Source organism: Danio rerio, chromosome 15 (assembly GCF_052040795.2).
Source record: "Danio rerio strain M-AB ecotype USA chromosome 15, GRCz13ab, whole genome shotgun sequence".
In the NCBI taxonomy this organism is placed as follows: Eukaryota; Metazoa; Chordata; class Actinopteri; order Cypriniformes; family Danionidae; genus Danio; species Danio rerio.
This window is the reverse complement of record NC_141035.1, coordinates 34,659,177-34,684,772: the sequence shown is the minus strand read 5'-3', so window position 1 is coordinate 34,684,772 and position 25,596 is coordinate 34,659,177. Positions and strand designations below refer to the sequence as shown.

The 25,596-nt window shown below is 34.9% G+C and overlaps 1 protein-coding gene across 17 annotated transcripts in view; it reads right to left on the bottom strand.

Annotated features, from left to right (window-relative positions):
* Positions 1–25,596, bottom strand: part of frya (furry homolog a (Drosophila)) — a 113,540-nt gene that overhangs the window by 59,301 nt on the left and 28,643 nt on the right. For all 17 annotated transcript variants that reach the window (XR_015509611.1, XR_015509612.1, XR_015509613.1 and 14 more), the window contains exons 4-21: positions 23,017–23,156; positions 21,548–21,638; positions 21,189–21,268; positions 21,006–21,086; positions 18,667–18,835; positions 18,378–18,470; positions 18,095–18,193; positions 17,847–17,948; positions 17,657–17,760; positions 12,887–12,995; positions 12,515–12,601; positions 12,251–12,422; positions 10,521–10,653; positions 10,327–10,434; positions 8,394–8,649; positions 7,650–7,832; positions 4,783–4,869; positions 1,878–2,137 (exon numbers count right to left, since the gene is read on the bottom strand). Coding sequence is in view for 14 of the 17 variants with exons in the window: in XM_087284282.1 (XP_087140408.1) it covers positions 1,878–2,137; positions 4,783–4,869; positions 7,650–7,832; positions 8,394–8,649; positions 10,327–10,434; positions 10,521–10,653; positions 12,251–12,422; positions 12,515–12,601; positions 12,887–12,995; positions 17,657–17,760; positions 17,847–17,948; positions 18,095–18,193; positions 18,378–18,470; positions 18,667–18,835; positions 21,006–21,086; positions 21,189–21,268; positions 21,548–21,638; positions 23,017–23,156 (2,354 nt within the window). In the remaining 3 variants the exon portion in view is untranslated. The remainder of the gene's footprint in view (positions 1–1,877; positions 2,138–4,782; positions 4,870–7,649; positions 7,833–8,393; positions 8,650–10,326; positions 10,435–10,520; positions 10,654–12,250; positions 12,423–12,514; positions 12,602–12,886; positions 12,996–17,656; positions 17,761–17,846; positions 17,949–18,094; positions 18,194–18,377; positions 18,471–18,666; positions 18,836–21,005; positions 21,087–21,188; positions 21,269–21,547; positions 21,639–23,016; positions 23,157–25,596) is intronic.

Below are 25,596 nucleotides of genomic sequence, written 5' to 3'. Positions count from 1 at the left end.
ACCAGCTGAGCCTTGTTCACAGACTGATTTCTTTCCATTCATAAGCCACTCATTCACGCTTCCAGTTTGCAGAGTCTTGTTTTCCCTGTGTAACATTACAACGCGTTTCCCTGTCTTGTTTCTCTGTGTCTCGATCCCAGCCTTGTACCTTTGTTATCCTGTTTAGCCGCCTGCCTTTCGACCTTTTGCCTGTTTAACGTTTACGATTCTGGACTGCCCTCATATACCCGTTTGCACCTGATGACCACTGCTTGCCTGACTTTTGAATAAAACTGCATATTGGATCTTACCTCCAGTTGTCTCCTGTCACTCCACCCCAGTCGTGGTAACAAAAATGACCCTACAGTTTTTTTTTTTATATTTTATCCAAACCCAAATACACCTATTTGCATGATTCTCTGATGAATAGGAACTCAAAAACATAGAATGTATCATAAACAGAATCCTTGGCAGTATTATAAACGTCTTAATGTCATTTTTAGGCACCATAATTTAATGCGTCTTTGTTAAGCATAAGTATCAATTTCTTTTGGAAAAAAAATGCAATATCAGTTATATGAAACTACTGTATAAAAATAAATGTGACCCAAATAAGACTATATCGAGCAGGGGTGCCCAAACTTTTTTTTATGAAGGGCCAAAAACCATACTTTATTAATTCTAGTTGGCTGAAGGTAAATATAGTTTCCACTGTTAATTTTCTAATTTATTTAATAATATTTAAAAATAACAAAAGAAACATTGCTTTATATGAACTAATACAGTACGTATATATTTACAACATGTCTGTATATGTATATGTATATGTGTGTGTATATATATATATATATATATATATATATATATATATATATATATATGTACATTTTATAATGAACTTAGTACAGTAAAAAGAAAAATATATAATTTATAACAGAATGGTTATACTAGTTTTTTGCCTTGATTTGATCACCGATGTCTTCTACATAGTATTCTTTTTGTCGAGTGAGTATTTACCTTTTTGAAGAACTCAGATTACATTTAATTGAATCATTTAATTTCAATTAGCTTTTTTTGTAGCTCAGCAAAAAACAAAAAAACAAGCAAACAAAAAAGGGTTACGTCAAATTAGAAATGACGATGTCTGTTAAAGGTATTACCCCAACCCTCTCTATCATTCTTAGATGATATGGCAGGCCAATCAAACGTTACAATGGGACAACTTTGGCCCACGGGCCCTACTTTGGGAATCTCTGATATCGAGTGTGCTATCAGAAGCAGAAACACTTAAATTATAACTTGTTAGAAGTTTTAAAAGTAACATTTTAGCAACAATTACATGATCCTTCTGATTTCTTATGCTGTGCAAGTTAATATTTGTGTGCAAACCCTAATACACTTATTTTCATGATTCGCTAATAATCAGAAAGCTCAAAAATACAGAATGTACTTTAAACCAAAATCCTTTGCAACCTTATAAATGTTGTTATGCGTCATAATATAATGCGCCTTTGTTAAGCATAAGTATCAATTTCTTTTGGAAAAAAAAGCAATATCAGTAATATGAAACTACAGTATAAAAAATATGTGACCCAAATAAGACTATATACAGTGTGCTATCAGAGGCAGAACCACTTAAAAAAGTGTTGCAACATTATAAAAAGTGCGTATGGGAAGCCATTAAGGGCTTAAACTTAAAGACAGAGATAGAGTTAATGCTTCAAAACCTCCTCCTGCACTTTAAGGTTAAAGCCTGGTCAACAAGACTTAAATGCTTACATAACGTATTAGGATGACACAATAATTAAAGCAATAGACCAATAGAATCACTGATGTATGTACATCTTGGGATTGTTTAAAAGGTCAATTGCGCCATAAATGTTGAATCCATCATGTACCTGGGCTCAAGTAAAGGCATGAGGAGCTGCAGACGGGTGAAGGCGTAGGGCCAGGCATAGCTGAGCGCTGTGGGACAGTGTTTAGGCAGGTACTCCTGTCTCAGAAGGCTGAAGAGGCACAGAGCCCAGGGTTCCTTCAGAGACTGTGCCAAAATCCACACACGAGACGGGCTCCGAACGTCATAGTGGCTGCCGACCAGAGATCCGTTCCACTCCACCAGCCACTGCAGGTCCGCGTGCTGCCCAGCCGGGAGAGACGCCTATGGGGAAGAGAGAGAGAGGAGAGGTCAGAGTGGCCATTTATACAGACTACAGTAGCGAAATTCAACCAATTTACTACAATTTTTTGAAGGATAATGACAAGCAAAAATGCATTTTGCATGTTGTGCAAATAAATGCGAGGCTATTAATCAGTGTATCTGCCTTTTAGCTAAACTTTTTTTTTGACAATTATATTTAATGGCAGAATACATACAACATACATAACTCATGCAGCTGTACAGAAATTCAGAAATTCAGAAAGTCAGATGCTTAAAGTGAGCAAAGGGCTCTTCTAATCTCTCAAAATTAAATTTGTATAAACACACACACACACACACACACACACACACACACACAATATGAAATATGAATATGATTAGTCCTATCCAATCTGCTTCCAACTACATGGCGCAGGTGATTGATTGCTGTCGCCTCATACCCCAGTGTCTTTTCATTAGCAATCTGCAGTGTGTTTTCTGAAATACACTGTTTCTACAGAAACAACTTAAAATCAGTTTTATATTTCTATGATTTGATTTGAATATGTCATTCACTTTGCTTCCTGGGATTGTAGGGAAGCAATCTTCCAGAACCAATGATGTGAAAAAAATTACAGAACTCAATAAAAACACAGACAGTCAGAATCGATCCTGATTTTAAACTACAGTGTGTGCTTATGATAAACAGTAATAGGGCTCTATTTTAATGATCTAGGTGCAAAGTCTAAAGCTCATGGCGCAAAAGCATTAAGGGCGTGTCTGGTTTGCGCCGCAGCGCACGGTCTAACAGGGTTGTGCTTATTCTCTTAATAAGTTATTGAGGGTGTTTTGAGAATAACGTGCGTTAATCCAATCAGTCTCATCTCTCATTCCCTTTAAGAGTCAGTTGCATCGTGCCATGGAACATTTGCTATTTACATGGCGGACTTTGTAATTGGAAAAACTGAAAGGAAAAACAGAATGCTTCACTAGCAAGAAAACAGTTAAACAGACCATCTGTGCTAGGATAAAGAACAAGCCCCCTCCATTCGGCCTCTGTACTTTCTTTTTACTTTACTATTACTAAATTCAGTTCTAATTTCCAGCAATTAAATAAATGAACAATAAAAACAAAGTGTGGTCAAAAAACTGAGTTATATCCAAACGCACGTCCTATTCTTATGCCCCATATGGTGATGCAGGCGTCTACAAAACGCGACAGATGGACAAATCTAAACTTCTTTTAACAAAAACAAAATAAATAAGCATATAAAAAATAATACTACTACTAATAATAAGGTTATAAAATGCAAACTATCATAAATAAACTGAAAAAAGCACCACGGACATAAAGAAGGCATGGAGGAAGTGTTTTTCTTTTTTAATTCTATGTAGTAAATAATTATTTTTGTAACATTTTAATCCTTTTTTTTCATATGTAATGATATTTGTGTATTACTGTACATCCTGTGTGTATTACCTGCATAGGCGCATCACTAACGCTCTAATTGCGCTACACTTTAGACTAGCTTTTACTTGGTCAACGGCACAGTCTATTTCAGTTCCTCAAAATAGCAACACACCAACAATGCACCTTAACACGCCTACTTTATAGACCGGCACACCCATGAGTCCACTAAGTGGCACTAATGGATATTCTATGTAAACAACGTGGTTCAAAAAGTGAATATTAAGGTTGTGCTGGTCTGAAAATAGCAAGAAATCAAGCCAAATATGTCTTGCGTCTTATTGGGCTGGGTATATGATAGGACCCTTAGTGTCCACTGGACTGAATGTTTAAAATAGTTACTGTTTTATCTGTTCTTATAGTTTGGGAAATTTGTGAATTTGTGAACAAAAAAACTTTAAAGTAATAAAAATCAGACAAAAAGTTAATCTGTTATATGCACTTTGTTAGAGTATATGCTCAATTCTTGATGTGTTATGGACAAGACATGCGTCAGACTACACATAGCTTCTTAAACTCATCAGGAAGACAGAACTACTTCCAGAAACATAAACAAAAGTCGGTTACTGTCCCACAATGTCACTTCTTGCATCCCAGCACTTAAAGTGGTAACAAATCACCACAACACTAACAAATTAATTCTGGATAACAAATGGAAGTCAATGAAGTGTGACAAAATTATGCTGAAACATGTTGCTGATGTAATTGTTATCAGCATACTGTGACAACTATGAAATAAATTGGATTTAGATTTAAAGTAACTCTATTAAGACAGCGTGTCATTATATTGCTCAAATCAGTTAAAGTTCTATTCTCATCCAAACCAAAAAATAGTACTAAATATGAAGTATTTTTAATCCTTAAACTAGCCTCAAGCAACAGTACCAAATAAAACAAACTCCATCAAGTGACAGATAAAGAGAAATATATATTGGTTATATCTATCTACAGTACATTTATTAAATAAATATATCTGCATTATACAGATTTTTAGACTGATATTATGCAGAAGTTTAAATCTAGGCTGCTTGAAGATTAGGTTATGTTAACCCTGCATTAGGTAGTCACCACTTAATACACTAACTCAGAGAAATAAAACAGGCCTTCTCATAAACTCAGAACAGAAGACAGTTTGTAGATGTCCTCCAAGACTCACATTTGAGTGAAACCGCAAAGGGTCGAACAGAGAGGCACTCACCGAGTCAGCCACCGCCACGTGAGCAAAGCTTTCAAGCACCATTGGGCTCAGCTGGTCCAGCACATCTATCATGGGTCTTTCATCTTCCTGTAGCAGAAAAAACCTCATCCATAAACTGAGCGGAAATACACTTAAAAGACATGTGATATGGATTTTAATGTAAATGCTAATCTGTTCCTTGAGATTCACTTACAATTTTGCTAAACATTTTTTTTTTTTTATAATTATTTTTTAGGGGTTTTCACCTTTATTAATAGGACAGTGGAGATATAGAGACAGGAAAGTGTGGGGAGCAGAGATAGGGGAAGGTTCAGCAAAGGACCTCGAGACAGGAATCGAACTCGGGTCGCTGTGAGCACCTCGGTGCTATGTGTCGACGCACTAACCACTAGGCTATTGGTGCCGACAATTTTGCTAAACATTTTTACATTCAAAAAAACATATATGCAGATTATATATATATATATATATATATATATATATATATATATATATATATATATATATATATATATATATATATATATATATATATATATATATATATGCAACCCTTATACTCACCCTTTTGGTGAAAAAAAACTATTTTAAGGGACGGGTCCTTTAAAGCTTATCAGTAAATGGCTAATATTTTGATTGGCTGACATCATTGCATACAGTAGGAAACTCCCACACAAGTGCACAATGTTGTAGTAGAGCACAATAATGTTTTGACAACCTTACCCATATAACCGTCTCTTACAAAATAGCATTATGAAATGAATAACTTAAATATTTATTGCAGCTGCTGTCAGACGCAGTACAGCTGAGTGCTTCGTCTTTTGACAAACAAATCTCTTTAAGATCGTTTCAATACACTGTGCCTTATTTACAAAACAATCTGCAGCCAAATGCTTTGGGGAAAAAAGCATGTAATCATCTAAAACAGGGGTCACCAATCTCGGTCCTGTAGGGCCGGTGTCCCTGCAGCTTTTAGCTCCAACTTGCTTCAACACACCTGCCTGGATGTTTCAAGTAAACCTAGTAAGACCTTGATTAGCTTGTTCGGGTGTGTTTGATTAGGGTTGGAGCTAAAATCTGCAGGACACCGGCCCTCCAGGAACAAGTTTGATGACCACTGCTCTAAAATGACCCGTAACACTGCTATAAAAATAAACCATCCAATTGTTCCTGACACTGAGATCCTCCTGAATCTGTACAGAAACAAAATGAGCTGTATAATGCGAATGCATCAAAGTGAAAGTTAATTCTCTTTTTAGTTTGTCCTGTTTGTCAGCAGACTCTCATCAAGTGTTAACAACACATGACATGTTAAATTACTCATTTATCTGATAACGTTATGAACAACCATAACAAGTGCATATACAGCATAGATTTTAATATTACTAAAATTGACTACTTAAACTTAACAGCATAAAAGTCAAAAGTATACAACACTATTAGACTTCATTTATGCTGTTGCTCAAAAACAAATCTGAAACTAGAAAAACAAACTAAATCTTTACCTTCAAAGGGTTTCTGCAAGTTTCAGCAAGTTAAATGTTAAATGACATGGTGCTACAGAAAATGATAATAGGTATCTTTTCTATGTTTAAAGGAGTTACTAACCCTCTGCAACATTTCTATTCTATTCTATTAAGTTTCTTGAACTTCACATCTGAACAACAGCATAAACTACTATGACAAACTACTATGACATCTTAGATGTTGAATGTGTGCTTTATTCTGTGTTAAATGTTACCAGTATGAGTTTAATTATAATTTTACGTGACAATTATTACCATACTAAACGTGGCAGCAGATTGTTTACCTCAGATCTTGAAAATCAAATAGCTACAGTAGCATACATAAAGATCAAACATTTACAATAAAACTGTAACATAATTCCCCAGCATGTACTATTAATAATGTTATTGAGGTTTAAAATTCATTAATTAGATTATGAGCCTGTTAATTTCATTGTGAGTGCAGTGTACTATTCTGCGCTTCTGAATGTATGTGATATGTAAATGTTTCTGTCGTGTCACTTTTGGTGTGGACAGCCAAATTGTTTGTCAAGAGTTTGCAGAACATCAAAAACTGAACACACATCTTTATGCAGTAACCACTGTAGACAGCAGAAGGGTTATAATTGATTGTTTACTTTTTTGTTTTTGAATTTACATGACTCAATTTTTTCGGTAATGTTAGTTTGTGTAATACATGCTTCAGTGAAGCAAATGTATGTGTTTTATGAATTACATCTAGTTTATTCATAAAATGTATTTAAGTTTTCAGTGTTTTGTGGGATAGGCTATTTAGTGAATTCTGACCTGATTAGCTATTTTGGCTTACTTTAGGACAAACGTTTTACCCATGACTTGTGAACTCTTACGGTGTCTATCGGTGCTTTAGATCTGCCTTTTCAGACTGTTGAATGACTTTTTTCTTGCATAGACTGAATGGCACGATTATGCATTCACAGTGGTATGAACCGTGATAGGGGTGGTCAAATGGATTATTATCAATATTATTTCAAATACAGATTAAATTGAACTTTTTTCTCAGTGTCAAAGGGCTGACCACTCCACACATCTTGTTTTGATGTGCTTCAGGGGGGATCAAGCCTTAAATAGGGGCACCCCCCCTCAAGCCCCCTGTAGTTTGCACCCTGCCTGTGATGTCACATGCTACCTCAATTTATTTGTACAGCTTGTTCAAATTAATGCTTTGTTTTGTAATGGTGTGGACCTTGTAAGCGTTAAATATTGCAGGAAGTTTAAGTGGAACAAATAACTCTTACTGTTTAAGAATCAAGCCAGATTAGCTTTTACATGCCATTATCACTTAAAAGGGTTATACTGTATGTGATCAAGTGAAGCTATTACCTCAGTTTGTCCTATGATGATGAAGATCTGGCGGACCTCTCGAAGGATGGATACGGCTAGTCTGCGTGTGCCTGTCTGACAGGAGCAAAGCAGCACTAAAGCGAGACCCTCAACTGCATGCAGGACTGTGGAATGAGAAGTCCATTCAGCTGGCAGCCTGGAGCCAGAGCTACTCTGTAACAACTGAACAGAAAATACACCATTTTGTTACCATGTAAAATAAAATAAAATAAAATAAAATAAAATAAAATAAAATAAAATAAAATAAAATAAAATAAAATAAAATAAAATAAAATAAAATAAAATAAAATAAAATAAAATATTGAATTAGTTGTTTTTAGGAATGTATCGTGTCACAGAAAATCAAGTCTGATATGATTTAATGATCTGAAGCTACAGCTTACTGGAAATAAAAATGACTAACTTGATACTTGTAAATTTACTTTCTATCACAAACAAAAATGATATTAGTATTTACATTTGCTCTCAGCTATTGGCCATCTTTATTAGCCAAAATGAGTTAAAAATATTGCGTTATTGGATATCAACAAAAATGAAATACTGGGATAATATTATAATATTTTAATATCACTAATATATGCATGTATACTTATCTTGTATTTCCAGAAAGTGTCAATTAGATATTTTTATTGCTTTCTAGAAGGCACTAATAAGATTTTAAAGATAACATTTTGTGATATCTTTCTTCCCTAAGGGCTATACAAACATTTCTTTGCCACTTACTTCAGCAGAGCAGATCTTCGATGTGTCCGGGCTCTTGTTGGTGCTGAGGAGAGCCAGTTTCCACTGTGTGAGCAACTGAAGCAGTAGTTTAAGTGAGGAGTCCAGCAGGGTTTGGTGTGTGTCCTGAACCTCTCGAAGCAGAAAACTGCAGAAACCCAGCAGCACTTCCTCCCGCCAGTCAGAGAAATCTACCAGCAGACTCTGCAGGGAATTCTGAGCTATCAGACGCAGCTCATCATCCATATGGATGGTTAACCTGCCAGTTTGAAGACAGCAAAACCTAATGTTTAGGAATGCAGTTCCAAAGTTTGGCTCATGCTTTAAATGTGTACAATAATATATGAAAGAATGCTGCTTAATAAATAAATATAATAAAACTTCTAATAAATATTGAATAGTTATTTGAATATATATGTGGGATTTGATTAAATTGGACGTAGTGTTTGTGTTAACGTGAGAGTCTACTGGGTGCCAGTACTGGTTTGTGGCTGGAAGGGCATGCGATGCTTAAAACATAATAATAGTTGGCCGTTCATTCCACTTTGGCGACCCCTAATAAATAAGGGATCAAAGGAAAATGGATGATAATAATATATAGATGATAATAATATATAGATAATGATATTATTAATAATAATAATAATATATATATATATATATATATATATATATATATATATATATATATATATATATATATATATATATATATATATATATATATATATATATATATATATATATAAATCCTGACACTTATATACACTTATACTTATATTGACACATATATATATTTCAAGGGGGTTCGGCCCCTCATTAAGCCGGTCGCCCTTTCTGTGCAGAGTTTGCATGTTCTCCCCGTGTTCATGTGGATTTTCACTGTTTCCCGGTTTACATCATAAGTAAATTGACTACTCCAAAATCGCATCTTAAGACAACTCTTAGCCAGTTCACAAGCAGGGGAGTTTTCGAGACCCACCTGAGCTCAAACTCTACTCTCCCCCTTCAAATGGGAGGGAGCCCCAGGCTCGAGGATATTTTGAGCTCAGTGCTTTCTCCTGGGACAGGATGCCAAGTACGCTTTATTATCAATCATCAGCTAAGTGTGAACTCTTGAAATTAAGACATCAGGACAGATGACTCGGAGAGAATAATAACAAATGTGTGTCCTGGCTTTATTTATAATGTACATAGTGTGCACGTGGTCGTGATGTGCAAATGTGGAAACGGAAAAAGTGCACAGCTGAGCACACATTCAAAGCCATTTCATAATCTTGCAAATTGTCAGCGGTTTCGTCATACACGGACATTATATAAATATGTTATATACACAGTAGCCTAATAGGTCTTCCCTGAAAGACGTCCTGAGTAAAGCAGTTACGGCTTCTTCTTGTGCACAATGATAAACAATGATGGTGCAAACCATCAATTAGGTCATCTGTTTTAATTTCACAAGAGTTTATGAGAAATTAACTAAATATAACGTGATATTTTAACCATTTTTTATTGTCTAAAATTTGTTCTAAATGACAATGTTATTTAAAAGTAAAAAAAAAACATTATTAGACCTTTACAAAATAAAACAAACATTAACATTCTACTCAAATCCACAATTTTGTTTTTGTTGTTGTTTTTAAATTAAAAACATATTTAAAATGTCTCTATACCAAAAAACACCATGCAAAAGAGAGATCGGTTTTACTCTGAATATCTGTCTGACCTAATGGCTTGAATGTGAAGAATTAGGTCTAGACCAGGCCTGACTCAGATTGCACAGGGGCATCCTATTCAAGCTGGGGGCTGTGAGGCATCACATTACTGAAACTTTCAGGAAACCTGACCATCAGGCAATTCGTCGAAAGAAATGCTTACCGCTCATTCATGCATTGAACATACACACGCTCATTCATGCATCGAACATAAACACACTCACCGGGCCAAAAGGTCTATAAGCTCTGACTTGGACATGCCATCAGGAAGGATGCGAGGAATGGCAGCCATGCATGTTCTAAAGAGGTCAATCTTGGGTTTCCTTTCACCACTGTAAGTATAAAGAAAAGTCCCATAAGCTTATACAGAAGTTGCAGAAAATTAGATACAAATGTAAAAGTGTCTTGTGTGACATACGTAATCATGTCCTCTGGCTCTTTATTGAGCATCTGTGCGTTACTCAGCATCATACAGCGGCCGACCTCTTTATCCAGATGTCTGAGGATGTTGTCTAAAGCTTTCCGCACATGGGGGTAATACAAGGACATTCCTGCAACATGAACATGGTGATAGATGAGAGATGCTTTCTTCAATAGAAGCACAGTTTAATCAGAAAATGTCAATCAGCATCATCAAGGAGATCATTTGTTTTCTTTATGTTTTTGGTCAAAGCAGTCAACTTTTCATTTGTTAAAAATTGCAACAGAAAACAATTGATATAAAAATGATTTTTTTGAGAACATAAATAGTAATACATTGCTAAATTATATGATTTTCAACTTTTATTCATTCATTATTTCATTCATTCAATTGTTAATTTTCCGTAGTCTCTATTTCAGAGGATGCCACAGCGAAAGGAACCACCAACTATTTCAGTATATGTTTTTTTCACAGTGGATACCCTTCCAGTCACAACCAAGTATTGGGAAACAAACATACATACTCATACACACACTACGACTAATTTAGTTTATTCAATTCACCTATGGCGTATGTCTTTAGACTGTGGGGGAAACGGGAGCACCCGGAGGAAACCACAGGGAGAACAAGCAAACTCCACACAGAGCAACCTTTTGGCCATGAGGCAACAGTGCTAACCACTGAACCACCAGGCCACCTTACTTTTATTCTTGTCTATTAAAATTCTAACATTATTTTAAAAACATAAATAGAAATAAATGTCTAAATATGATTTGCAACTAGCTTTATATTTACAAACTTTTTTGTATATTAAATGCCACTATAATTGAGATATGGCGATGCAGTGGCGCAGTAGGTAGAGCTGTCACCTTACAGCAAAAAGGACACCGATTCAAGCATCAAAAAAGTGCTGGTTAAGTTGGCGCTTCATTCTGCTGTGGCGACCCCGGATTAATAAAGGGACTAAGCCGAAAAGAAAATGAATGATTGAGATATATAATGTATGCAAACTTCTTTTTTGTTCTAAAAAATGTTACATTTTGTTATGTGATGGATGCTGGACAACGAGCTACATTGCAGTTTATTACAAGAATGGTCAGGTACATGCAGAGCAATCCAAAGTCGTGGTCAAAGAACAGGTGAATGGTCAGTACAGGCAGCAATGAATCAAAACAAACAGACAAAGCACAGGGTCAAAACACGGCAAGGCTAAACAAGGAAAAACGCGTAGTAATGCAAACAGATAAACAGATAAACAAGACTCAGCAAAGTCTGTGTATTTGTGTGCTGTATAAATAGTCCATCTAATCAGTTCATGAACAGCTCCCATCCGTGTGTGTGTAATCAACAGAAAACTGGAACAGGTGTGTGTGTGTGTGTGGTGCTTGATGGGATTTGTAGTTCTTTAGGTTGCAGATTTATAGTTCTCCAGGGATCTGTAGTAGCTAGATCGCTGGTGACTGTAAAACATTTAAATAATCTTCAAAATGTTTATAAAACAAATTTCTTAAGGTTACCAGTAGCCATTTTTAGATTTCTAAAATTATAAAACAGCACACCAATCTTTTACTTAAAAAAATGTGGGTCCTATTCATTTAAAATTGTTCCACTTTTAATGTATTATTCAGCTATATCATGGAATAACATTTACACAATGCATTTCTTTTTTCAGTTTGACAAACATAGCTTCGAAATGATTCTTATAAAAGCAGAACAGCAAATCTCACCTATGACTTTAGCCTCATCTTCACTTAGAGGTTTGCTCAGGAAGGTTTTCTTGACTCGTAGTGTGTTTCCAGACGGGAGCGTAGCCCCTGTGTTCGGCATTGGGGGCTCACCATCTTTCTGCTGCAGCTTGTCAGCAATGACCAGGAACGCTCTAAGACCAATATTCATTCTCTACAGAGCAGACACCCACAAAAATCGACATATAAGTGCCATAACACTCACATAAATATAACACATGGGTTTGTAAATTGGTGAAAATGTACCTCTGGATTAAGACTAAAGGCTTTTGCAGGTTTCCCAACAAACAGCAGGTCAAAAATGACTTCTTTCATCGCAAAGTCAAGCCTTTCCTGTAAGACAATAGAGAATGAGGAAATACAATATGCAAAAAAAATGTAAAATATTTAATGTAAAACACATGTTGCATCAGGAATTTTATAAATAAAACTGTGTAGGTTTACAAAGTACTGTATAGTGGAAATCTAGCTGTCATTTTGTGTTTATTTTGGTAACAACATTAAACCTGCAGATTCAGAGCTTTCACAACAAGTAAGAGTTAATTCTTGTGTAATGATTTAACAGCTTACAGCGGATTAACAGTGAGTTTTAGATCTGTCGTTTAACTGCGGATTTACCTGTGCAATAAACTGGATAATCTTCACAAATATATTAAGAGGCATGTCTTTAGGAACAACGCTGCGGGATCCCTTGGGGAACAGGTTGGTCACAATAGAGTTGAGACGGCTGCGAGACAAAAAATCACAATGTTTAGTTTAGGATCAGGCACTGACATGCACAAAAAGAAGATAAGCATAGTGACATAGATAGTTTGTTATAATTAGCAGTCTATTACTGTGGCAGACCTGAGCCTGGCCTATTTTCAAAATGTTATTTTTATGTGAGGTTTGTCCTCTTTGAATTTATCCATGGTGGTTGGTACATCCCCAAGTCACAGTTTTTTGGCAAAAATATAATGTTCTGATATTTATGATCTGCTATAATGCAATCGTTCTCTCGTATGAGAATTACAGACTGACTGAGCGCTAGTTTTTCTGCCTAATTTGAGCTTTGTATGATCCTTGTGGTTTCAGAACTTCTCTCTCACATGCTTTAGATATCTTATATCATGCTAAACAGTTCTCCTTTTTAAATATAGTCTACCATTTAAAGGTTTGGGATCTATGAGCTTTTTAAAATGTATTTTCATTACTCATCTTTTAATATATTTATTTTTTTAAATTGTGCGTCATGGTGGCTCAGTGGTTAGCACTGTCACCTCACAGCAAGAAGGTCGCTAGATCGAGTCCCAGTTGGGTCAGTTGGTATTTCTGTGTGGAGTTTGCATGTTCTCCCTATGTTGGCATGGGTTTCCAGGTGCTCCGGTTTCTCTAACGGTCCATAGACATGAGCTATAGCAAAATTGGCCTTAGTGTATGAGCGCGTGTAAATGTGAAAGTGTATGGGTGTTTCCCCAGTACTGGGTTGTGGTTGGAAGGGCATACGCTGCATAAAACATATGCTGGAATAGTTGATGATTCATTCTGCTGTGGCAACCCCTGATAAATAAGGGACTAAGTTGAAATAAAATAACTGAATATTATTAATTAATTATTGCTGATATGGTGAATTGGAGCTCAAAAAATATTTTTTTTATAATTATCAACAATGGAAATAATATTTTTAAAGAAAATGTATACTTTTTAAAGGATTTTTTAAAATAAAGATGCTACTAATTTTTATATTTATACAGGGAATAATATTTACAGCAAACCTGAGAAAAAAAGATTTGAATTAAGTTTATTTTAAAGCACTACTAATCTCATATGTATCTTTCCATTATAGAATTTATATCTGCTGTTTGGTTATTTATTTATATTTTGATATATATGACATATCTGGTTGATAATTGTGTGATATTCTGCAATAACAGCACTTATACAACCTTACTCTTGTGTATTACTCCGCCCACATAGAGTGACAGCAGATCAATAAACTCATTACAGTTTAACAAACATTGCAGCTGTTGGAAAACATAATGTACTTTTGAGGCTTTTTTGGTAAGAATGTAGTTGATTAGATTGTAACTGAGCAGTTTATTTATAAGGATAGTGCCTATTTCTGCCTTATAATTTTAAAATGTGAGCAAAATCACCTATTTTGTCATCACGTTACACATTACGCTAGAGAATCACTCAATAACTAGCTCTAAAGTGATGTTGGTGGATTAGCAATGGTTTCTGCTGTTCCGACGTTAACTGCAGATTTGAAGGAGTAGCGAAAGAAAGTAGTTCCTTATACAAAAGGATTTTTAGACTCTCCATGTTTGATTTTCTTTTCTATATGCACGATTATACCGCTGAGCTGTAGTATAAACACAACATCACACTTGTTGTAGTATATTGTCACTGGTGGGACACTAAGGCTTTTGGCCTTTGATCTCGTGTCAACGTATGCCTCTCACCAGGGCCGATATACAGCCATATCGCAATGCTATTCGTGTGATATAGCTCATATATTTGTTGTGCTAGTTTTTGCTGAAATATAGAAATTGGAATAAAAAAAATAAGAAATTTCAACAACTCTTTCAAAATCTAAAATTTTGATTACATCAAAAAACTATCAGTAAACATACTGATTTGAATCTAAGATAAAAGTGGTCAAAACAACTAAAAACTTGCACTTTTTTGTGGTGCAACCTTGAGAGAGGAAGAAAAATTGTAACCATTACCCAGACTTGGCAAGCTAAAAAAAACTTAGTTTTGAGCCTTGATATAGTATCTTTGTTTATTCTTTTTTATTATAATTATACTTACACAGAATGCCAACAGTAAATTTTTTAAATAAAAACAAACATTTTATAAAAAATTAAAAATATATTTTTTACATAAATAATTGTATTTTTCTACTGTTTTGCAGTGTTTAGTTTATACATTGCAGAATGCTGTGTGCACCATCTGTAGACATATGTTTTATCTTCATTGCCAAAAATGAACAGTGAACTTTTGTAGATTTCTAATGTAGATCGTTTGAACTTTCACCACGACTTCCTCTTTTGGTGATAAAATAAGCTAAGGGAATGAACACCACTTCCCAAACAACGTCAATCATGCGTTATGTTAATCCTGACAGATCTATTGTGGATTATCTACGCAAGACATCTACACTTGTTCGCTGTTCCTTTTTAGCCTTGTAGATCAAGCATGGGTGTGTATTTGGTTTAGTTTGCCAAGCTTTCGATTCCCAGTGGACAATCTTGGCGTTCCAACACCCATCACCCATGACCACCAGCCTCCCTTCTTCTCCACCCATTTCTGGCTGCATTGCCAGTAATTACCAAGCCTTCTACCCCTCCGCCTAAAGCATAGCGACTGTAATGGATTGCTTGTTTACTCGCTGCCACTGAGAAGGGCAGAGGGGTGCGGTCACACCCCAGATTCATTAGACTGACGGCTGTGGGAGGGAAGGATACTGGCTTGTTTTTATACAGATATACTGTACAGTAAAAAATATGTGTATATATATATATATATATATATATATATATATATATATATATATATATATATATATATATATATATATATATATATATATATACATATATATATATATATATATATATATATATATATATATATATATATATATATATATATATATATATATACACACACACACACACACACACACACACACACACACACACACACACACACTTTACACTTTTTTTCAGTACTCTCAGTTCCACCAAGAAAGCTGGCATTCATAAGATGGAATGTATTAGGCAAAATCCGGCTTGTCTCTAAGGATCTCAGTAAATGTAAGCTTATTTTCACCATAAAAATGCAATCACAAGTTTATATTTCACAATTTGGATTACTATTTCTGAAGTGCAAGATTACATTTTACAATTTTGAGTTATAAACTTATATTGAGTTATAAAACTGTGAAATTCTCAAAAAACAGTCATTTTCATAGCTTTATGCACTTTCTCCCATCAGAATTGGTTTCAATTTGGTCCCTCAAAATTCCCTCAATTGGTTTGTGAAAAAAAATCTAAATTTTTTTGATCCCTTCACAGAAACCATGGTTTCCATGCAGATTGGTGTTCTGGTAGTGGCTTTGAACAGATACAAGTAACTATATACAGTACACCATATGCATTAATTCACAATACACTATAGCTGTATCCACTAATATAGGTGCCCTTGGTTAATATAAGAAAAGGAGCTATGGAAAAAAATTTTTTATACAAAAACGCTGAAAATTTCCACCATCTGTCAGTGCGTAATTTGAGCCGGATCTTGTCGGATCCTGTTCCGGAGAATGTCAGATATTCACGTTTTGCTTTCTGGTATTTATTTTAATAGATCTGGCATTAACTTATGCATGGTGAATACCTACGTGTGTGTTTGTGTGTGTGAGTTTGTGAGAATGAGTGCAAGCGAAGGCTGTGTGGATTGTGTGTACGAGCAAAAGTCACGTTTAACTATTGACCCTCAACAATATTTTCAGCCAATTGGCTTTCTTATGTTTACAATCATTCTTATTGGTTGGTGATTGTTTTGCGCACAGTGAGCAGCGAAAATGGCAGTCACTTATATTTACATTTTTTAAAACCACGAGTATATCTGATAATGAGCCTGATTAAAAGAGATCTTGAGATGAAACTGCGTGAATGAATCAGGATAGTGGGAGACAGAAGCAAAGGGATCTCAAGTAAAAAATGACAGAAGAGGTAACTGTGGGCTCTTCTTGAAGATTAGACAGAGTCATTTTATTATTTTTCACTTGGCACATAATAGTGCAGTGAACTGAATAGTGATTGTTCATATGATTTCTGCTTGAAGCTACATTTTAACTTTCCATGACTGACCTATAATGTTATTTGGCACAAAATAATTAAAGACCGTTCAGAAATGTGATGCTTTTTTTGCGCTATCCCTGTTTAATGATGTTCAGGGAAAACTGAAATTGTTTGGTGGACGTCGGTCACTTTTATTTCCTGGATGTGAGAATTATTCATTTACAAATTAAGCACTGCCATCAGTGTAATATTTAATCAATTCTAGTCAACTTGAAGTTTTATGAATCTATCTGGAGGTATTTGTGTGTCTATCCTTGTGTAAGTCCTAAAACACTGTAAGGAGGAAGGTTGGAGTGGTCAAAAATCTCCAAGGATCACAGCTGAAGAAATAGTAGAAGTCAGTAGGGTCTTAAAATCTCCAACATCTTCAACATCAGCACAAACTGTTTAAAAGTTTTTCGCAAAAAAGCCTCTAGTCTCACCCAAAAGGAAACATCATCTGTTTTTATTTTATTATTTAGGTTATATTAGTTTATTTGTTTATATTTATCAAGAGTGCTGATATAAGTGGAGAGCACTGTAACAGGAACATGCTTACCCTTGAGTTGCAGTGTTGCTTTCGCATTTGATGCGGATCATGTAGACCCATAAAAGTCTGTAGAGGGACTCTAGCGCTACCCGTGCCATTTTAGGGTCCTTACTCTGTAACAACAGATCAAATGTATGCTATCACATTTAGCTTCTTGAAGAATCACATATGAATAAAGATAACCAGTGAAACCACATACCTTTAGATTGGAGAGGCAGTTGTTGAGGAAGACATGCCATCTATTGAGGAAGAACTGCTTTTGGCTAACACATAGTAGACATGTGACCATTGGGTAGAGAGCCTGAAAGACCAGAAAAACCATTTAAAATTTACTTATAGTTTAAAATATATATATATATATATATATATATATATATATATATATATATATATATATATATATATATATATATATATATATATATATATAATGAAAACCCAACTGACCAGAGAATGTTTCTTTCTCGATGAAAGGTCCAAGGTGGTATCATACAAGCTCTCTACAAAGTTCCTCAAACATGGGACATTCACCTCATTCTTGACAGCCTGTTAAGGAACAGAAACAGACATTTCCAGCAAAATAAGTTTTTAAAAGGGTGGTATACAGGCTATTTATGTTATTTAAACAATTATAGAACCAACAAAGTGCTGATTAATGTGCAAAGCACATGTAAATAAGACATTCAATTTGTAGAGTGTTGACAGATCTTTTTAAAAAATGTCTCTTTACCGCTGCTACAGGAACAAGAATTTCCACAAAGAGTCCAGCCAAAGCATGTTTGATGTCTTTGTCCTTCACTTCCAGGAAATACTGAGCACACTCCTGTTGAAAAGAGCACAGCATCATGAAAAAGAGAATTAGCTTTTCACTTTTCACATTCCTAAGCTAATGTCACTGCAGTCTCTAAATTCAGCAAAATCAATACTGTAATGTAATGCCTAATAAATAAATAAATAAATAATGCAAACAAGCCAATAGGAGAGAAGATTATCCAAACATTTTGATATTGTACTTTTACCTGCATGAACTGAAAGGAGGCTTCAAACTCCTCTACAGGATACATCTTTACTCGGAAGAACTTCACACCCATGATGAGGCTGATGGTGCTCTGGACAACATAAGGGCTCTGTTCCTTCTGACGAAGCTCCTTCAACTCACTCGTGAACCTCTTTTTAACAGCAGGAAATCTACAAAAAGAAAACAACAAATAAAATAAGAGTGTGGGATGAAGCACAGATATGTGAACCAAAGTATGCTGACAATAATATAAATGACACTGTGAAAAAACATATTGAGGATTTTTTAAAAATTACTTCAGCTTGTTACACCTTAAACAATTAGTAATAATTAATAACAGATAAATAAAACAATAATTTTAACAGCAAAATGAAATGAACAAAATAGTATAATTATGGGTTAAAGTATTAGTATTCAATTAAAATATGACTAATAGCAGTGTTTTTTGAATTATTAAACAAAACAAAGTTTCCCACAATGTTTCATTCAGATCTAAATAAAACAGATGCACAAAAGCAACTGTCCTGGAGTGTAGAGGACCACACAGATTTTAAGAATGACACTTATGTACAAAGGATGCTAAGAATCCAGACAATTTGAATGTTATGCAGTTCTGAAAGTCTAAAACAGTGGTCACCAACCACAGTCCAAGATCCATGACCTCGGCCTTGCTGAAAGGCATTATCTACCCATGACAAAGTAATACAGATTGCATGTTCTTTAATTGAGCACTTTAGCACCTGGGTGAATGCACTGTGACATTAGCTCAAATCAGATCACATGAAGTGCCAACGTAATCTAAAAAAGTGTCAATAATAAAAGTAAAATGATTTTCAGTAATACTCCTGGAGGCAAGACATAGGAATTATAATATATTTTAGCATTAGCAACTCTACAACTACTAATTACAACAATAATTATTTTAATAAACATATAAAAACTACTGTATCATAACCTAAATAACAAAAGGTTTTGTCCCATGGTCTGAAACACCAATTCACGATGTTATTAGGAGTTGCCTACTCTGTTACTAACTCAGATCTGATGTGACTGATCGCACATAAATCGTCACCTTAGAATTTTAAGATACTATCTGACATTTTTGTCAAAATTGAGTTATTGACATGTTTTTAATAAATGGCAACGTATTTACATTATGGGATGTTTTTCATAAGTTGTTTACATTTTAAGACTTTTTATTTAAAAAACAAATGTTACACAAATACTGTTTGCTTTATGATGCGAAAACTTTGAAGCTAAATATCTCAAAATCATTCAGAATGCAGGTAGAACCTTATAATTCCAAGTTGACGAAATATTTAGGGGTCGTTATTGACAAATTGTTGACATTCCAACCTACTGTAACCTGTAGTCTGTCTATGAAAAGTTTGTTCTGAGGAAACTTGGATCGTTTCAGGTTTGTACCTCTATGATGACACTGTTTTAGAAACAAAATATTAAATCTGTTATATCTTTCTGCATTGTAGCTTGGTACGGTAATCTGAGTTTGTCAAATAAGAACAGGATGAGTAGCCTTCTGAAAGTGGCAGGTAAGATCATCGGTTTTAACCAAACTGGTCCAATTGTAATTTACCATAATTATGTCTTAAAGAAAGCTTAGGGTATCCTATGCACCCCGGATCACCCTTTGTACTCTATATTTCAGCTGCTGTCATCAGGTCGTCGTTTTAGAGTTCCTATTTGCAGGACAAATAGAATTAGAAATTATTTTAAAATGGTGGCCATTAGGTCATTAAATGAGTCCAGCAGGAAGGGAAATGCACCTAAAACATTCTATGTTGTGTGATAATATTTTGTTAATGTGTACATACAACTTTGCATGTGTTACAGCACCTTGCTGCACTTTTAGTTTCCCTTAACAAGTCTGAATTCTGTCAGTTCTCTCTTTGGCTTGTAACACACAGCCAGTCTAATGCAGTCTGTGAGATATCTGTCAGTAGTCCAGATCATGTACCTTGATTAGATTTTTCATTACACAATATTCAAGTACATAATATCTTTCAGTATGATACAAACTATTCATCTTCTCATTCTTGGTGGAAATTTTACTTTTTTACTTATTTAATGGAGCCTCCACCATTGTAACCTCAGCTATTATAGGTACTTTGTGAGTCTGCAGTTGGATCAAGACTCCGGGTCTACCGAAAGAGTAATAAAAATCTATCAGCCAATCCCGATCAACAGGTTGGTGACCACTGGTCTAAAACCTCCCAAAACCATATTTACATACCTTGTTTGCTTTTTGCACATTTCAAAAAAACAACTCATTGATTAATAAATAAACATAACATGGTCATTGCTGGATGGATGAGTACTTACTTTGCTTGTGATAACACTCCGATTACTTCTGCATAGAGATCAGCTACAATGTGCATGTTGGCAGTGTTGGGGCCATGATACCTGGTCATAAGGAAAGGCATGTAAATTAATTTCGATATACACATTGATATGAACTTGTATTGCTAAATGTATTCAATAACCAGTTCTGAAAATGTCCCTCACCCCTCTTTATATTTAAAGTGCTTAAAAGCCAAATGTATGACCTCTTGGACCAAACCATCCACAACTGGGTGAAGGGGCATCTGGAAGAAAACACCAACAGTACAAATTTATAATATGACTCTCAAGAATACTTAATCCCGATTCAGTCAATTCTGGCTTTCTGTGATCAGATATAATAAACTTTTAACAAACAGGTTTTTTCTAAACTAATAATGCTCTTCTATGGGATAATTGTGGAAAAAGTGTAAAAACAGACTTAAAGTGTAAAAACAGACCATTACGGATTCCATAGACAAATTGTATGTTTATTTAAGTAATATATATAGGTTACATTTGAATCTGTACGTGCTTGACGTTACCTGTTTCAGAACTTCTATGAGCACAAGTGAGAAGATGAAGTCGATGGCTAGATCTCTTCTCTCGAGCAGATAATCTTTTTGCTGCTCATCACTGGGAAAGAGAGAGAGAAAGTAAACAGATTATGTAAGCCAATCCCGCTCCCACCCTCTCTCACATTCACAGACTAAAATATCATTTCTCAATGATGAAATGGAGTTTTGCACTGCAGCTACAGGAAGCAGAAGTCACAGAGGCATCTGAGTAGCTTTACACCCAGTTAACTGTCTGATGTCACTGGGCTATTTTAGCACAATTGTGTCAAATTGTCCAGCTAAGACTAAGTTATCAGAACAAGTGACAAAGTTGTCTCACACGAAACCTTTTTTACACTGATTTAAGATGATATGAATGTGTTATATACTGTACTTCACAAATATTTTGTGTCTGTGAGATTTTCTTTTAATATTTTTAAATTAAAGGCATTGATTTGATTAAAATAGATAAAAAATTTAACAAAATGTCATTAATTCATATGCTGAATGTGATGGGGACGCCGATAACGAAGTGCGAATCCAAATGCAGGATTTATTATGAGAATGGTCAGGCAAGCAATGGTCAACACAGGAACAAAGAGATGTATACGTGCAATCCAGAGTCGTGATCAAAAAACAGGTGAATGGTCAGTACAGGCAGGCAACAGACAGGAATAAACAAACAAACAAGGCGAGGTTCATAGCACGGCAAAACAAACGCATTGTAATGTCACAAATACAACAAACAAGACTCAACAAGACATTTAGCAGGTGCGTGTAAGTGGTGCATGACTAGTTTTGTAGTCCATATAATGGGGGATTTGAAGTTCTATGGCTATCTGCGTGTTTAGCAGGGATCTACAAGGATTAGATCACTGGTAATTGTGATGCTGACAAAAGCCATTACTCCAGTTTTCATTACATAAATAGAAATCTAACATGCAGATTTTCTGCCCAATAAACAATTCTTACTAATATCAGTGTTGGAAACCACTGTGTTGCTTAGTGTTTTTATTGAAACAGGATTCTTTGACCAGGTTTAAAAAAATGATTAGTGGCAATGTGATTAAAATGACAATTATTTTTTAAACAGATTCTTTTAATGCATCATCACATAATTCTTGTTAAAAATACGCCTGCATGTTTTGGTTTATAAACTATTTACACAATGACATATTAGAGAGTGTGTTCAATAAATCATAGTAATACAGTACGCTAAACTTTATGTCGTGATTTCAAACAGGATTTAAAGATGTTTTACACTTTTATTGTTTTTTAATGCCTGAAAAAAATATTTTACAACCCATGCATTAATTAAAACCATAAAACTCCAAAAGACAGAATTCCTGGATCTTTTTTATGCATGAAGCACAGCTGAATGAATCCACTCTACAATGCAGAACATATTGTATCAAGCATAAACTTAGAATTGTCTAAGAGAAGCAGACAGAACTCACTTTTTGGACTTTGTATTTGAACGAGGCCTGTACTCATGGGATTCATCATCAACGCCGTTCTGCCTTTTGTACCAGTCAAACAGGGTGCGCAGGATTGATGGTAGGCAATACTCAGCCAAAGAGCTCATTGTGCTGATCAACTGGAAACAAAATAAAAAAACAGCACATAATAATCTTCACCAAAATAAACTAAAAATATGTACAGTTAGGTCCATAAATGTTGGGACATCGACACAATTCTAACATTACTGGTTCTATACACCAACACAATGGATTTCAAATTAAACAAACAAGTTGTGCTTTAACTGCAGATTGTCAGCTTTAATTTGAATATTGTACATCCAAATCAGGTGAACGATGTAGGAACAGTTTGCAAACTTGCCTCCCACTTGTTAAGGGTCCGAAAGTAATTAAACAATTAGCTTCTAAGATGTTCCATGGCCAGCTGTGTGTTATTCCCTCATTATCCCAATTACAGTGAGCAGATAAAAGGTCCAGAGTTCATTTCAAGTGTGCTGTTTGAGCATGCATTTCACTTGCTGGGGACAAAACTGAGAGGAAAATGTCCCAAGAACAAGGAGGAACTGAAGACAGTTGCTGTAGAGGCCTGGCAGAGCAAAACCAGGGATGAAAGCCAGCCTCTAGTGATTTGTATGCATTCCAGGCTGTAATTGACGGCAAAGCATTTGCAACCAAGTATTAAAAAGTAAAAGTTTGATTTATGATTATAATTCTGTCCAATTACTTTTGGTCCCTCAACAAGTGGGAGGCAAATATGCAAACTGTTGTAATTCCTACACTGTTCCCCTGATTTGGACGTAATTAGTGTCAAATTAAAACTGCAGACAGTCTGTGGTTAAAGAGCATCTTTCAGTTTCATTTTAAATGCATTGTGTTGGTGTATAGAGCCAAAAATGTCAGAATTTTGTCCCAATATTTATGGAATCATTATGAACTGTATATATACACTATGCATATGTAAAATATAATTTATTCCTCTGATTTAAAGCTGAATTTTTAGCAACATTACACCATTCTTTAGTGTGACATTAACCTTTAGAAATGATTTTGATCATCTTCTGCTGAAAAAATGTATTATTGTGTTGAAAACTGTTGCTTCATATTTTTGTGTAAACGATTGTACGGTACCATTCAAAAGTACTAGTTGTGTACATATTGTGTTGTATTTAGGCCATGTGAAGCATAGTGCATCTTCTAGACAAAGTTAATTTGATGGTTTTAATGTATTTGTGTTAGTTTGTGTCTTAACTCTGTACCCAAGTTGCAAAGACAGCAATAAACGAGGAGGGAATTGGATTAATAGGTGCAGGAAGGAAAGGCGGTCTCCGGTGAGACTCGACACAGAGCACAGGGAGGGAGTGGTGTTCATAGGCTGAGGGTGAACACAGCAAGCCCTTCATTCCCTGATGAACCCTGGGAGAAGAATCCACCCTCAGTGAGGCTGCTGAAAGGCCCAGGGGATCATGGGTACAAATGAAGCCCTGTGAGCGCTGAATGAGGCTGCTATTCACCTGCCTCCAGCTCACACACACATGCATACAGAAACAAACTTACAAACTCAGGACAGGGAACACACACTCCACCCAAGCCAGCAATAAAAAGAGCTTTCATTCTGGGCTTGAGTAAACAGGTTTACTAAAGGGTAAATACAATTATGTGTTTTTAGACATTTAGCAGATTTTTTTTTTTTGTAATTTACCAATTAATTAATTGTAGTAATGAAGTTGGAAACAATAACACTCGACAATAAGGTTTTTTTCTGCTTGCACATTTTGGTGTTAAATAATCAAAGTTTAAAAATTGATATTTTGTCAACTAAAATGAATACATAAAATGAAACATGTCTGAATTGAATAGTGACTTTTTATTAAAAAAATGCTCTATGACAAAATATATATTTTTTATATTCAGTAGGAACATCATCAGTAGTTTATAGAATAAAATTTAAAAAAGTTATAAAATTTATAACTCAAAGTCATGGTTATAAACCATAAATTCTGAAAAAATGTTTTAATTTTTTCCATGGCTGTATTTATTTCAGATTTTCTAAATGTAATACATTTATATTACTAATAATATATATATTAACAAAATTATAAATAGAATAAAATAAAATGTATACGTAAACAACTATAATTTTAAATATTTCGCTCATAATCATCATTGGGTTCTATTTTCACAATCTAGGCACAAAGTCTAAAGCGCATGGCACTAAAAGCATGAAGGGTGTGTCCAAATACACTTTTGCTATTTTAAAGATGGAAAAATACAATCTGCGATCCGGCGCATAGTCTAACAGGGTTGTGCTTATTCTCTTAATGAGTTATGGGTGTGTTTTGAGCATTACATGCATTAAATCAATAAGAATCTACAGTTTACATGGCGGACTTCGTAAATGTAAAAACTGAATGCTTTACTAACGAGAAAACAGTTAAACAGACCACCTGCAGAACAATGGTAAAGAATTTGACTTCTCCATTCAGCCTCTTTATTTACTCTTACTTCAGGAAACGGTGAAACTCCACTGAAGACATCCATTAGCCTACACATTTAATTTAG